Source organism: Amblyraja radiata, chromosome 9 (genome assembly GCF_010909765.2).
Source record: "Amblyraja radiata isolate CabotCenter1 chromosome 9, sAmbRad1.1.pri, whole genome shotgun sequence".
Lineage (NCBI taxonomy): Eukaryota > Metazoa > Chordata > Chondrichthyes > Rajiformes > Rajidae > Amblyraja > Amblyraja radiata.
In genome coordinates, this window is record NC_045964.1 from 62,044,989 (window position 1) to 62,060,927 (window position 15,939).

General features: G+C 41.2%; 1 protein-coding gene across 1 annotated transcript in view; it reads left to right on the forward strand.

Annotated features, from left to right (window-relative positions):
* sptlc2 (serine palmitoyltransferase long chain base subunit 2) overlaps window positions 1-15,939 on the forward strand; it is a 122,618-nt gene that overhangs the window by 86,957 nt on the left and 19,722 nt on the right. The window contains exon 10 of the mRNA XM_033027601.1: window positions 13,412-13,547. Coding sequence (XP_032883492.1) covers window positions 13,412-13,547 — 136 coding nt within the window. The remainder of the gene's footprint in view (window positions 1-13,411; window positions 13,548-15,939) is intronic.

Consider the following 15,939-nt stretch of genomic DNA (forward strand, 5'->3'; position numbering starts at 1 on the left):
TGGTTTCTCCACGATTCCCATTGACTACAATTCAGGCAGAGCTCCTTGGCGCTGTGCTCAATCAAGTGATTATGATCAAGTGTTTAACTGTCATGTCGTCATACAGCATGGAAACAGTCCCATTCGCCTCAATTTCCCCATGTCAACCAAGATGCTCCATCTACACTACCTGTGTTTGGCCTCTAAACTTTCCCTGTCTATGTACCTGACCAAATGTCTTCTAAATGTTATATGTGCCAAAAACAAAACAATGGAATTCTTAACTGCAGCAGCATAACAGAGCTGTAAACAAAACGCGCAGATTACACAATTAACAAAAAGTTCAATACATTTTTTTTAAATCTGAACATTAGTGTAAAACAAAACCCACTAGTCAGTACTTTAGTTGGTGTTTGTAGTGTTCAAGAGCCTGAAGGTTGGGAAGAAGTGTACCTGTAGTTAAAGATCTGTTACTTGAGAATAAATTGGAATGGTTAAGTAAATGAACACCAAACACGTTATTCATTGAATATTTTTTCTGGGTGTATTGGTACCAGTAAATGAATAATCTAATGCTGTCAAGGCTGTGTACCTCTGAATTGAGTGAACAAGCTAAGAAGTAACAGCACAGTGACAGCTGACGAAGGTGCTGCCTCACTGCTCCTGAGGCCTAGTTCAATCCTGACCTCGGGTGCTGTCTATCTTTGCACATTGTTCCTGTGACTGCCTGCGTTTCCTTTCCCACATCCATAGACAAGGTATAGGTTAATTGGCCACTGTAAATTGCCCCTCGGGTGTAGGTGAGTTGTAGAATGTAGGGGGGGAGGGGAGGGTGTGGAGGGAACAAAGAGTTGAATTGAAAGTGAAGGAGTATAGTAAAGGGGTTGCGGTAGGATCAATATAAATGGAGAGTTAATGGTCAAAGGTCCTGTTTATATGTTGTATCCTTCTGTGAATTTGACTACAAACTCTAGTCATTTCAAGTGTAATATCCCAAGCTTGGAGAGTAAAAGAGAACTCTGTAGCAGGAGTATTGCATTTTTTTAAATCAATCAATTTTATGTCAGTGTTTTAATCGTGGAATTATAATTGGTTATTCTGCTGCCTTAAACCAGTAATATTATATTTACACATGACTTAAAAGTAAAATAATGCAAGTAGCTGATGCAAAGTAGCTTTTTACCAGTTTTTTAAAAGATAGGGTCAGAAGGACCTAATGTCATCCATAGGTAACTGTTTGATCACACTGGCACATGGCTCTGCTGTTGATTATTTAACTGAACAAAAGCCTATAGCGATCAATTGTCAGAGCCCTTCTGCACAGTAACATCTTGAGAATGGAGATGAATGATGCCAAGGTCAATGATGATTAAGTACCTTGTATGTGGTTTTATTATTGCACCAGGGAAATTAAAGCTACAACTTGGAAACCAGAGAAGTACAGAATTTGGATGAATTAGCTTTGTCTTGAGCAGGAACCGTAATCTGGACAATAGAAAATTTTCTAATGTTGTCAATTTGAAATGTATCGCATGCCGTACCTGTAGAAAATCTCAATCTTCAAGGAACAAGCATAACTGTAAACTCTATTTCTTATATCGTTGCAATTAAGCCATATTGAATCTTCTATTTTGCAAAAGAAAAATGAAGATGCGTGTATAAGATTCATGTTTCTCTCTAATTTGCATAGCATTGAAAATATAGAACTTGCTGACCATCTTCAAGTTATTCTGAAGGCATTAAGTGTTAGGACTGGTCATATAGGCCCTCTAAATGTTGTGGGATTCCTCTTAAAGATGTTAATGAAGCTGCTTACAGTCTGAAGAAGGGTTATGACCCAAAATGTCACATCCTTTTTCTCCGGAGATGCTGCCTGACCCCGAGTTACTACAACAGATGTTAATGAAGCTACTGTCTGTCCAAAGACCATGGAACTTTTGTGGCAAGTTATCTGAGAATCCACAAGGTGAATTAATTTTATTTGTCACAGTGGACATTGAACTTGAAGATCAGATGCCATAACTGTTAAATTAATTCTTAAATTCTGTATAAAGATGAGTAATTTGGATAGTTGTGATATGCATTTGAATTTGAACAAATCTGTGCTGTTTGTTTATACCCTGTTCTACAATAATTATAAATGCAAGTGTGACTCTGCACAGGTGGGGGCTATTTGGCCCATTATATCCATGCTGGATTTCAAACTAATTAACCAAATTTCACTTCCAAACACTCAGTTGATAGCCTTGGTAGTCACACCATTTAAGGTACTCATTCAAGAATTGCTGCAATATGATGAGGATTTCTGCCTTTGCCAACTTTTTGGACAGTATTCCAGACTGCAGCTGTGGATGAAACATGCCTCAACTAATTATTATTTTCTAGACAACTGAGGGCAGTGGGCAGGTGTTATAGACCTGCATGGGAAGGTTGACACTCCCGCCCCCACGTGTCTCGGGCAGATGGGGCTCGTCAGCCTGGGAAGGCAGTCCAACTAGGAGAGGGAAAACTCTGATTTAAAACCTCCACTGCTTTGGCCATATCCAGTCATGGAAAAGGCTCCAGGAGTAAACCTCAAGAAAATCCGGAGTCGGAGCCCCTAAGACAGTTCGTCGTTGTCTACAACCTCGCTCTGGCAGCTCCTGCGACGGCGCTGGTGCCAAACTGTAACGGCCCTGCTGTTCCTTTGGATCGATCAGTGATGTGGAGAGGGGGACGTGCTGCATGGGCAACAGCCTGTCCTCCATATTACATCGCCCAGGCTTGCATCCGACCACACATCACCTGCAAACTGGGATGCATCACCCATGGTCAGTCATGACCGAGAGGGGCCTACTATTAGATAACTATACAAATGTAGATGGATTCATCCTGTTTGCAGTAATAGGCCTTGCCTAATATTATATAGATTAATTTATATAATTCCTTTGCTCCAGGAATTAAATCAAAGCAATTGTATCTTGTCGATGTGCCCCCTTTCAAACTACAATAAACCTCTGCTTGTCTGGAACTTTGGTGCCATACATTCAGATTTACTGGACTAAAGTACAAACAGCTGGAGGAACTCAGCAGACCAGACGGCATCTGTTGGGGTAGAACTCTGCATCTGAATTTGTGGACGATCAGATTCTATTAATGCTCCAGCTCACCTAAATCACTGTTAGATGTTAAACAGTGAAATACAAATGTCAATGAACGTGCAAAGTTTATAAGCAGTGGGTAACAGATCCAGGCGAGTTGCAAGGGAGTGTGGTTTGCAGTGAGTGGAATGGGAGTGTAAAGTCTAAGGTGCCAGTGAGTGGAAGAGAAGAATATGAACCAGGATACAGGCATGTGAACAGGGATGTTTTCAACCCAAATGTACAAAAACTACAGGTCATTCCTTAATATCATTGGAGTGCATGGAGAAGATAGAAAAAGCTGGTCTACACAATATAAAAATTGGAACGCTGACAGTTCAATATTATTGCACAAATCTGATGTAACCAGCTCCCAAAGTGAGCTCAGGACAAATGTAGTTAAAACCTTCTCATAACCTTCAGAACCTATTAGTCATTTTGAAGTACAGCATTGTTTCATGTGTACACTCGCTGCAGTAAGTTGGTGCATGACAAAGCTTCACAGATAACACATGGGTTAGTTCCTAGCTGATGATTCAGTTTTCGGAGGGAGGAATTTTAGCCAGGACAGCTCTGTCATTTACGTAATAGAGTTTTCATTTGTCTGAGTAGGCAAATAATTTTGTCCAAATCCTCAACCTAGTGTTTGAACCTCTAACCTTGTAGCATTGTATCAGTGTAGTGTTGCAATGTCAACCTCAAATATGTGCTTTCGGAAGTTGAACTTCCCTTCGACTTATTTGTGTGACCATGCTTACAAAGCCCAGCTGATACGCGTGTTATTTATATTTCTGTAATATTTACATTATTTTCAGTGTACAATTCTTCAGTTAACTTGGTGGCCTGCGGTTAGACAATTTGAAATACTTGTTTTCATGTGTTTCTTAAAAGACAAAGTTGTAACTTTATCCAGCATCAACCGATTGCACAGATCTTAAACCTTCCGATTGCATTTAAAATGGCTTTTAGCCCTGACAATGGCAACGGAAAAAGCATCTGCATAAATGTTTAAAATCTTAATTTGTATTTGCTGACTGTAAGAACCTAGACTGACTTTTACGCACTGCCTTAGTTATTGATGTCTTTAGGTGGCATGTAGCAGAAGCATGTGATCATGTCTAGGGAGGGAAATATAAACAAGAACTGACCTCTCAAAACCTGTCAACTGCTCTCGAGAGCTGTAACCTTACCTGCAAACAGTGCGTGAGAAGTTGAAAATGATACCACCCTATACATGCTCTGGCGCCAGAACTGTAAGGGTGTAAGATCTTGGGCAATACAATTGCATAGTAACATAAAAGATATCAAATCACTTGGCTGAAACTGAATTACAAACATGATTAATGGTCCCAGGCTCTAAATTGCTTCAACTTGTATGCCTGTGTTTAACAAAGACCTCTTTACTGTATGTGCATTCATGTTCTCTCAATGGTTTTACATAGACCACAAGTTTTTGGCAAAAAATGTAGTGTTTTTTTCCCCCATCCTGTTTCCCCTCACTATCTATCCATTCACCTCTTGCCCTTCCAACCCCTCATAGTATAAGGGCGTTGAATATTTTAAAAGTTAACTTCAAGTGTTAAAGTCCGTTTTCAAAAATGTTAACTCTTCACAAGATCCATGTCAATAGTTCAGAACGAGGAAATGCATTTTCCTTTTTTTAAATGATTCCAGCTCATTGAGATTTTCTGAGATGGTATCCAAAAGGAGGTGGTAGCATCTAATGATCCATGTGCGAGAAAATAAACTAATTGGAGAGCAAGCATGGGCTCCGTCCACTGCTTTATACCGAGCGCTTGCTTGGAGATAAAATAGGACTTTATTGACCATTGTTCCAGGCTTTCCAGTATTTTTGCATTTAAGACCAACTTTGCATAGAAACTTGTAGAAACATAGAAACATAGAAAATAGGTGCAGGAGTAGGCCATTCGGCCCTTCGAGCCTGCACCGCCATTCAATATGATCATGGCTGATCATCCAACTCAGTATCCTGTACCTGCCTTCTCTCCATACCCCCTGATCCCTTTAGCCACAAGGGCCACATCTAACTCCCTCTTAAATATAGCCAATTAACTGGCCTCAACTACCTTCTGCGGGAGAGAATTCCACAGATTCACCACTCTCTGTGTGAAAAAAGTTTTCCTCATCTCGGTCCTAAAAGATTTCCCCTTTATCCTTAAACTGTGACCCCTTGTTCTGGACTTCCCCAACATCGGGAACAATCTTCCTGCATCTAGCCTGTCCAATCCCTTAAGAATTTTGTACGTTTCTATAAGATCCCCCCTCAATCTTCTAAATTCTAGCGAGTACAAACCGAGTCTATCCAGTCTTTCTTCATATGAAAGTCCTGACATCCCAGGAATCAGTCTGGTGAACCTTCTCTGTACTCTCTCTATGGCAATAATGTCTTTCCTCAGATTAGGAGACCAAAACTGTACGCAATACTCCAGGTGTGGTCTCACCAAGACCCTGTACAACTGCAGTAGAACCTCCCTGCTCCTATACTCAAATCCTTTTGCTATGAATGCTAACATACCATTCGCCTTCTTCACTGCCTGCTGCACCTGCATGCCTACTTTTAATGACTGGTGTACCATGACACCCAGGTCTCGTTGCATCTCCCCCTTTCCTAATCGGCCACCATTCAGATAATAATCTACTTTCCTGTTTTTGCCACCAAAGTGGATAACCTCACATTTATCCTGTGAACTGGAATTACGGCTAAGATACGAAATGTTGCTTTTGGTCTGTTTAGACTTAGACTTCGATCCTTTATTTGTCATTCAAACCTTTCGGTCTGAACGAAATGTCGTTGCCTGCAGCCATACATGTAATAATAAACAACAAAACACACAATAAACACAAATTAACATCCACTACAGTGAGTTCACCAGGCACCTCCTCACTGTGATGGAGACAAAAATCTTAGGGTTACTGTCTCTTCCCGCCTCTTCTCCCTCTGCGCTGAGGCTATACCCCACCGGGCGATGGTAAGTTAGTCCCGCGGCTAACGCAATGTTTAATGTCATTGCAAACTTTTCATAAACTTTCCAGACTTTCAAGTTCAAAGGACTTTGCTGCTTTGGGCCTGCAGTTTATTTCTATATATTGCATGTAAAGAAATTATATCAACTTTGAATTTTAAAGTGCTGTGTTTAATTTACTTTTCCAGTAAATTATTATTACTGATGGAAAATCTATCTAACATATCATAATACATTTATATTATGGTATATGGACACACTGATCTGTTTTGTAGTAAATGCCTACTATATTCTGTGTGCTGAAGCAAAGCAAGAATTTCATTGTCCTATCAGGGACACATGACAATAAACTCACTTGAACTTGAACTAACAGGATTGTAGCAGTTCAGTCCTCGTCACCAGGTTGTTGCCTGGAGAAACTGAATTCAGTTGTGTCAGTTTGTTTGGAGTTTAGTGCAGTTTCTCCTGTTTTAGTTAATTGTTGTGTTGTAAACTGTTGTTGGATTGCTGCCTGACAGCGCCAGAGATCCGGGTTTGATCCTGACTACGGAAGCTGTCCGTACGGAGTTTGTATGTTCTCCCTGTGACTGCGTGGGTTTTCTTCGGGTGCTCTGGTTTCCTCCCACATTCCAAAGGCATGCAGTTTTATGGGTTGGTTGATTTCGATAAATTGTCCCTCGTGTGTAGGATAGAACTCGCGTACCAGGTGATCATGGTCAGTGCGAACTCGGTGGGCCAAAAGGCCTGTTTCCACGTTATATTTCTAAACTAAACTAAACCTGTTACGGCTGTATAGTAACAGCTAAAAGCTAATGTGTTCACTTGATTGCTTTCCGAATTATACTTAGCAAGGAAGCTATCGTCATATCGACCAAGTTGCTACCATGAGGCTTTCTATTTAATTCCAAGGTTCAATATTTTCTGATTTTGAAAAGTTGTATTCCAATTTAATTGGATAAGGGATTACTAACAAGAATACATCTAACCCATATCTTTACACCAAGCACGAAATGAGATGAAGCTGCAAATCTAATTAGTGATTGTAACCCCTCAAATCAACTTATGTTGTCCTCATTTCACTTTCACTTGGCAAAACCTAATAACTTCCCTATTTTTAAACAGCTTTGAAAAATTGTTGACAGGATATAAATCCCAGAAGCAAAAGCAAAATTCAATGGGAATATGAAACAAAAAACAAGTTTAATTTCTCGTCTCCAGCTACATATGTAGAGAAACAGAGCAAGTCGCGCCCTCTTGTTGCCCAGTTTATACTTGATCGCTCACCAACGAAAAATGCATTGTCTAACATCATGACCTTATCGTAATTTGGTGTTTCTTAAACACAGGAAATAAAAGTTACCAGATGTGCATATGTAATCTTTCAAGGATGTGCTTTCCAAATGGGCCTTACAAACTAGATGCAGTCACTTCAAATACTTTGATGGATCTTCGACCTCGAGCAATAATTGTTTCTCTTTTCACAGTCTATGTCTTTCTAGCGTTTTGTTTTATTTAAGATTCATGGATTTTATTTTCAAAGTTTTGAAACCTATAACTCACATGAACAGCTTTAATCCAGCTTTCAAGTGCATTGGATTCAGTTGGGACAAGAACCTTTGTCTTCGGGTTGCATTGAGTTTGCTTAAATATATGCTGGTGACATTGAAGTCGTGAAAGCTTTGAATCAGCATTTCCAAACTGCAGGGCAGAATGCATATCTTCCCCTTCACCGCTGTCATTTCCATGATTGCGAACTGTTCCCATTGTACATTATGCCCATTTATGCTTTACTGCTGGTGGAGCGGTTTCCTGAGATATACAATTGGAATAAGAGCTAAATTTGGCATGGTGTGTTAGTTGCCAAATCTGATACTGCGAGATGATACACTGTAGATCGGCGATGCTGTGTTGTAGTTGTGCTGATATAGAAGCAAAAGCCTTCAGCCCCACACGCAGTTAGAATTTGCATGTTTGTTGAGCAGCTGAGACTAATCCATATGTGTAGGAAGGAAACTGCAGATGCTCCAAAGATAGACACAAAGTGCTGGAGTAACTCAGGGGAACAGGCAGCATCTCTGGATAGAACGAATGGGTGACGTTTCAGGTCGAGACCCTTCGGACTGTGAGTCGGGAGAGGGAGACACAGAGATAAGGAAGTGTAAGATGTGAGTGTGAGACATCAAAGGGGATGAGGTTCAAGGAAAATGTAGAATAGATCGTTGTTCGCTCGGGGAAGGTGACAACGAAGCATGCAGAGAACATTTTATCAAGAGGACAGTCGGACTGGTCGGAGAACTAGGGGGTGGGAAGAGCTAATCCATGTTGGGACTAATCTAAGGTTTACTTACCAGTAAAGTAATACTGGTCAGCATCTCAAACTTCAAACAGGACAAAATCACATACCAAAAATATATGTCTACTAGAAACAGAAGTTGGAAATGTTCAGTATGTCAGGCAGTATAGTTTAGAGATACAGCGCGGAAAACAGGCCCTTCGACCCACGACATCACCACCGACCAGCAATCCCCGCACACATACACTATCCTGCACACACTAGGGGAAAATGTACATTATGCCAAGCCAATTTACCTACAAACCTGTACGTCTTTGGAGTGTGGGACGAAACCTGAGATCCCTGAGGAAACCCACGCACGTCACAGGGAGAACATACAAACTCGGTGCAGACAGCACAAGTCGGCAGGATTGAACCCGGGTCTCTGGCGCTGTGAGGCAGCAGCTCTACCGCTGTGTCACCATGCCGCCCCTTTGTGGGAGAAAACAAAGTTAATGTTTTTCAGTTAAGGCTTTGCTCTGAACTGGGCTTAGTTAAAACATGGCCAGGCTTTAAAATGTTGAAGAGAGAAAACCTGAATGTGTTTTCCTTTTTGACAAGGTGAAAATGTCAAAGACTTTAATGTGAAAGGGGCACAATTTAAAGGAGATGTATGGGCAAGTTAATTTGCACAATGTGGATGCCTGGAATAAGCTGGTGGTGGTGGAGGCAGATACAATAGTAGGCTCTTAACTAGGCAGAGGATATGGCGGTTATGTGTCATTGAGTTATTGAGTCCAACAGCATGGAAACGGGCCCTTCAGCCCAACTTGCCCACGACAACCATTCACACGTCCCATTAGATTTGTGAGACACGACCTCCCATGTACAAACAGCCCTTGTACATCTAAGTGCATGTATATCCTATCCCTCAGAATACTCTCTAATAACTCCCTACACAACCTCCACTCCCTACATACACGTTAGGGGAATTTTATAGTGGGTTCAGGGAGGAAACTGGAACATCCAGAGGAAACCCATGCGGTCACAGCAAAAACATGCAAACTCCTTCTCCCTCCCCCCCCTCCCACTTTCAATCTAAAGAAGGGTCCTGACCGAAAATGTCACCTATCCTTTTCCTCTAGAGATGTTGCCTGTCCCGCTGAGTTGCTCCATCACTTTGTGTCTGTTTTTGTAAAGGTGCAAACTGTTTTTCTGCCTTGGCTCCTTAATCTAGTTATTGACTGAAAATGATCTTTATGATTAAATGTTCCAGTCTGTACTTCCACCCATCCACAAGAACAGATGTGGAACCACACTTTTCTGATTGTTTTGATGTTCTTGCTTTAATCAAAGCCAGAATTTGTCTGTGGTGGACTTGAAATGGGATGTTTCAATCATGCACTTCAGGCCCAATTTACCTCTCGTGCCACGACTTTAAAGTGTCTGAAACATCTCATCTTTTGCACAAACTACTAATATGGGAGGGCAGAGGAGTTTGCTTTGATACCATCGCGTTCCCAATTTACATTTCATTATAATTATACTCCTGTAGACGAGTCTACCTGCTAAAAAAAATCTTGATCAAGTATAATGTTCAGAGCTGTTTCCTTTAATCTGTATTCTCTCAAAACGAGAAGGTTTTGTGTGCCTGATGTCAAATCCCAGTGTGATTACTGGACTAAAGATGTTCAGATTTTATGACTCCTTGTCAATCAACAAATATTAATAGAATAGGTCGGCTTCAGCTTGAGTTACTAGTCCATGGTTCTGCTGTCTAGTGTGAAGCTGTTATCATGACTAATGGTTTTCTCTTATACTTAAGGGCTGATTTGTTGGCCTACTTGTGTTCACATTGCCCATGGCCTAAAAATAAGAGATTTTGCCAGCAATGCGAAGTTCTGTTATTTCACATACCACACGAGGCAAATAAAAACTGCAGATGAAATAGAATTATGAGATGATCTTCAATCTAAAATGGGACCTTGGTACCTCTGCACGCAGCTGCACGCTGTCCTGGTGTTTCCATCATTTTCAAGTGTTTAATTGTCATATGCATCCAGAAGCACAACAATGAAGTTCTTGTGTAAGAAGGAACTGCAGATACTGGTTTATACTAACAAGTATAAAGGTTAGAGTAACTCAGCGGGTCAGGCATCATCTTAAGAGAAGTAGAATAGGTGGCGTTTTGAGACTGAACCCTTCCTCGGACTCCAGAGAATTAAACTTTTAGTGGGGTCTTTCGGTTTTCCACCTCTGCAGAGGATTCAAACGCTCTTTACAGTCAAAGAAGTCCTTCCGAAGTCCTGTGTTGAAATGTAAAGGGTCCTCACAAGAGTACCAAGCACTTTCTGAAGAAAAAAAAAATTGGTGACTGAATGAAAAGTAAATATCCTACTGGGAAAGGTAGCTTAAATTCTGACCACTTATTCCAAGTTTTGGCTTATAAAATTAAACAAAATGCACCTTTTTACCTGGCAGAGAATGACGCCTTGCATTCCATCTGGGTAGTCTACAATCCAATGATATGAGCAATTACTTTTCTGTTTTAAGGCAACCTTTGGCTTTGTGTTCATTCTCATTCTCAGTCTCCTATCCTCCGATTTTTGTTCCATCCACCTACGATGAGCACTAGATCCCCTCCCCCATCTACTTGCATCTGCCCTTCATCTCTCCCTACTTACTGTCTGCCTACCTTCCCTCTCCACGCTTAGTCTCTGCTCTTAGTCCTGATGTGGGCTCTCTGCCCAAAAGCTTCATTCCCACCCCCACCCACCCTCCTTTTCTCCATAGATGGTACTCAACCTGTTGAGTTCATCGGCAGTTTGGTTTCTGCTTGAGATATTGTTGGTCTCATTGTAGTATTGAATATTCCACAGCGATGTTTATTGGTTGCAGGTGTAGCCTCACCTGGCAGCGCTGTTTTCATTCTTGTTCTTAATCTGGATAAAATACATTTGTGATATCGCAAATGCAATCACTACATAGGTGACATTGAGGATTTGTGAAGGGTGCAGAGAAGGGTTGCATGATTAATGCCCTGTTTAAAGCATCTTAGTCACCAAGATAAGCTCCGAGCTGGGGCTACATTTCAAACGTGCAGGCTCGGGTGATTGAAGTTTATAAAATGAACGGAATAGATTGTTTGAATAGTTCGTCTCAATTTATTAGGATGGATCAGGGGTTGCAATCTCCATTTATGCAAGGCCAGAACTACCAAGAGGCTGCACCTAGCTTATGCTTGGGTCTAAAATCATTTTGTTTAAAAGTGGAGGCTACCAGTTGTCTTCCTTTGGCCTGGCCTTGTTAAACTGGTGCATTGCAGGTCTTTTTTATCATGAAGTGCATCTCAGCCGCAGTGTTTAATTTGTAGTGTTTCAATTGGTCACTAAGGTTAGTAACTTCCAATATTAAGGCATGGATATAAAATACTGTAAGGTCTCATTGAAGTATTAAATACACCACAGCTGGGTGGGTCCGTTACAAATCGGCACATCACAACTCTCAATATTCATGGGACAATATTCACACCTCAAAATGGTGCAATGAAAAAATTGAAGTGCTGGGACAAATCTTAATACTCTGTTATATATTGCTTGAATGAAATTCAACCACATTAGGATGGTTGGTTCTCATCATTGCCATATTGCAGTATCTCAATTCTCCTTTCAAAATTAGTGCTTGTGTAACTCAGCGGGTCAAGCAGCATCTCTGGAATACATGGATAGATGACGATTCAGGTCGGGACCCTTCAGACCTGTCATCCATCCATATCATTCAGAGATGTTGCCTGGCCCGCGTTACTCCAGCACTTTGCTGTTTTTGAAACCAGCAATGGTAATTCCTTGTGCCTGGATTTTCCTATTCGAATCTTGAATAACATCAATATATTTTCTTTCATTACACCGCACAAAATTATTCTAAATGCTAGTCACTCGTTGAGTAAAGAAGTTCTTATGTCTATCTTTTATTATCATCTTGCTAATTCTATGCTTCATTTCTCTCAACCAATATGTGATTGTTTACCTGTAAATGATTTGGTTTTTCAGTTCAATTGTTTGATTACAATAATCCCCAGTATAGTACTGCTACCTCAAAGCTAGCTCAGTGTCTGTGCTGTATGCACTGGCGTAGTTTGAGCGCAAACTAATTATCCACGGAATTGAGCGAGTAAATTTTTTAATAAATACTGTGAAATCGAGCATATGAAAACAACATGAATGTGTGCGAGCGATAATTGTGAATCGTTTGAGTCCAGATATGTCAAATTAAAATTCCTTTATTTCCTGAAGGAGCCAATTTCTTTTGGCAAGCATCAAAGAGGAAGTAAGCCAGGCGTGTGCATTGAGATGGAGACAAAGAGCTGGAGTAATTCACCGGGTCAGGCGGCATCTCTGGAGAGAAGAAATAGGTGACGTTTCAGGACCCGCTGAGTTACTCCAGCATTTTGTGTCTATCTTCAGTATAAACCAGCATCTGTAGTTCCTTCCTAGACATTTTGTGTACATTGAGATGATCCCCTGTGTTTGTCCTCTGCTTGTGGTTGAATGGGTGCATTGAAGCTAGCAGTTTAGCTGATCGTTTTAGCAGAGCACCTAACCCCAGAAACTGTGGAGGCCGTCAATTGATATTTTTAAGGCAGAGATGGATAGATTCTTGATTAGTACGGTTGTCAGTGGTTATGGGGGGAGGGAGGCAGGAGAATGGGGTTAAGAGGAAAAGATAGATCAGCCATGATTGAATGGGCCGAACGCCCTAATTCTGCACCTATGACTTGTGAAATTATAATGTGACTAAGTTTCACCCTTTGACAAGATGTTTTAAAAACATTAATTCATCCAGTATCAAATTTGAATGGAAGTGCTTTAAAATAATGCAAGAGAAAAGACTAACATTTAATCTAAAGCAAAGTGATCTCAGCCAGATGTGTGCCTTTATCCAGGATGTGCATTTTAATAAGGTTCACATAATCCCGTGCTTCAGCACCCCGGGCTTCATTGCACCTGTAGTTTTAAATCACTTACATGTCTTGTATTTGTTGTTCATCTCATGTTTAGGTCAGACCCGGGTTCAACAGCTGGCGGAGAACACTCGTTACTTCAGAAGAAGACTGAAGGAAATGGGATTCATTATCTATGGAAATGATGATTCACCAGTGGTGCCTTTGATGCTCTACATGCCAGCCAAAATTGGGTAAATGAAAAACACTTAAGCTTTGTAGTTTAGACTCTGATTTGTTTTTTTAGTTTCCTTCAGCTGTCTGCAGCAGCAGAATTAACTGTCAGTTTTGCAAAATACCTTCACTGGATTGCGACTTCAAATGAAAAAAGAATACAAGTGAACAGATTATAAATGGGTGATGTTATTTCCTTTTATTTCAAATGCAGATCAGCCACACCAATTTGTGTAGGATAGAACCGCAGATGCTGAATTAAACCGAAGATAGACGCAAAATGCTGGAGTAACTCGGCGGGGCAGGCAGCATCTCTGGGGAGAAAGAATGGGTGATGTTTCGGTTCGAGACCTGGAATGTTGCCCATTTCTTCTCACGAGAGATGCTGCCTGTCCCGTTGAGTTATTCCAGCATTTTGCATCTATCTTCAGCCACAACAGTTTTGCAGTTTCTTTGCTTGTATATTGAAAAGGGATGGGAATTACCAACGTTTCATTTTCTTTTGGACCGTGCCCCTTTGTTGGCTGGGTCCAGTTAGGAAACCAAAGATGTCAGTATGAGCAACTGCACTCTTGACATTCTCTCCTAGTGGAGAGAGTTAAGACCTTGTCCACAAATGAAGACATGAACGGGCTAGATCTATTTCTTGCTTTACATCAATATATCTGCCTGAACATCGATATTGAGGCACAATTAGGGTACATGGTCATAACCTTTTTTTTCCGCCTGGGTGGAAATGTCAGGCTAGAGGGCATACCTTTAAGGTGAGAGAGATAAAGTTTAAAGGTGATGTGTGGGGCAAGTGTTTTTTTTTCCCCCCACACTGCAGTGGGTGCCTGGTGCACTCCCATGGGTAGTGGTAGATAGGATAGTGGAATTTAGAAGGCTATTATAGAGAGGCACAGAAAAGCAAGAAATGGATTGATATGGATCATGTGCAGGCCAGGCGATTTGTTTAACATGGCATCATGTTCAGCAAGGTCATGATGGGCAGAAGGGCATGTGCCGTGCCACACTGTTCTATGTTCCATTGTGGAAGGTTCTCTCGAATGAGGGAATTGCATGTTAGTCAAGAAATAGAAATTTCAATGTTGGAAAATTGGAATCTGAAAATCGAGGACCAGGTGATTTGCATCGCAAATATTTTGAAAGTGGTTGCTTTTGAGTGGTTACTGGATATGGTTATCATCTACCAGAGTGGTATATTCTGAAATTATTCCTGTGGATTCGACATGAACAAATATGGCCCTTGTGTTACAGAAAGGACAATACAATGGTATCTATCGACCTGTTAGTCCAACATTAGTGGTAGGAAAACCTGCTGAAATCTGCAAAGAAGGATGTAATAACAGCATAACACGAAAGGAAAAATAGGATTGAGCAGATTAACCAAGCAGTTGTGAGATTATTTGCTTAATCTGCTGGAGTACTTTGAGGCCATGGATACGATACCATAAAACTTTATTCATCCCAGGAGGGAAATTGGTCTGCCAACAGTCATAAAACACAACAAGATGCATGAAACATGAAATTAAAGTGATGAGTGGAAAGTCCAGGATTGGGGGAGTGCAAAGATTGGGGGGAGGGGGTGGGGGCAGTCAGTCTATACCACAACAGTACGGGGAGGAGTTGTACAGTTTGATAGCCACAGGGGAAAAAGGATCTCCTGTGGCGTTCTGTGCTGCATCTCGGTAGAACCAGTCTGTTGCTGAAGGTGCTCCTCAGGTTGACCAGTGTGTCATGGAGGGGGTGAGCTGTATTGTCCAAGATGCTCTGCAGTTTGAGGAGCATCCTCCGCTCCAAGACCATCTCCAGTGGAATTCAACTCCACCCCCAGGACGTACCCAGCCTTCCTGATGAGCTTGTTAATTCTGTTGGCAAAGATAAAGCAAAACCAGAGGTTATGGTATATTAGGATTCTTGCAGCATTTCACAAGTAGGTTGATTAACAGGGTTGGTGTTGTTAGAATTGGGGTTAATGTGTGCAAGGAGGGTTTGAGTGAATCGTTCTCTGGTTGGCAATGTAGGATTTGGAGTTTGTGCCCCTGCTTCTCCTGGCAAATGGAATGTAGAGTTGTCCATTATGTACGTAACAGAAAAGTGAAGTATTTGTTAAATGGTGAGGTTGGGTAGCGATGTGTTTGTCGACCTGTCAATGAAGGCCAAACTGCTGGTGTGCAGTAAGTAGTCAGGAGGGGAAATGGTGCGTCAGCCTTTATAACGAGGGGTTCTGAAAACGGGACTAAGGAAGTCTTCTTGCAATTATTATTAGGGCCTTGGTGAGACAACAGCTGGAATATTGTTTATAGTTTTGGTTTCTTAAATCATAAAATTGTCGTATTAGGAAATGCAGCAAAGATTCACTCGACTGTCCAGGGATGTATGAAGGAAGATCAAGAAGAGTGAGATTTT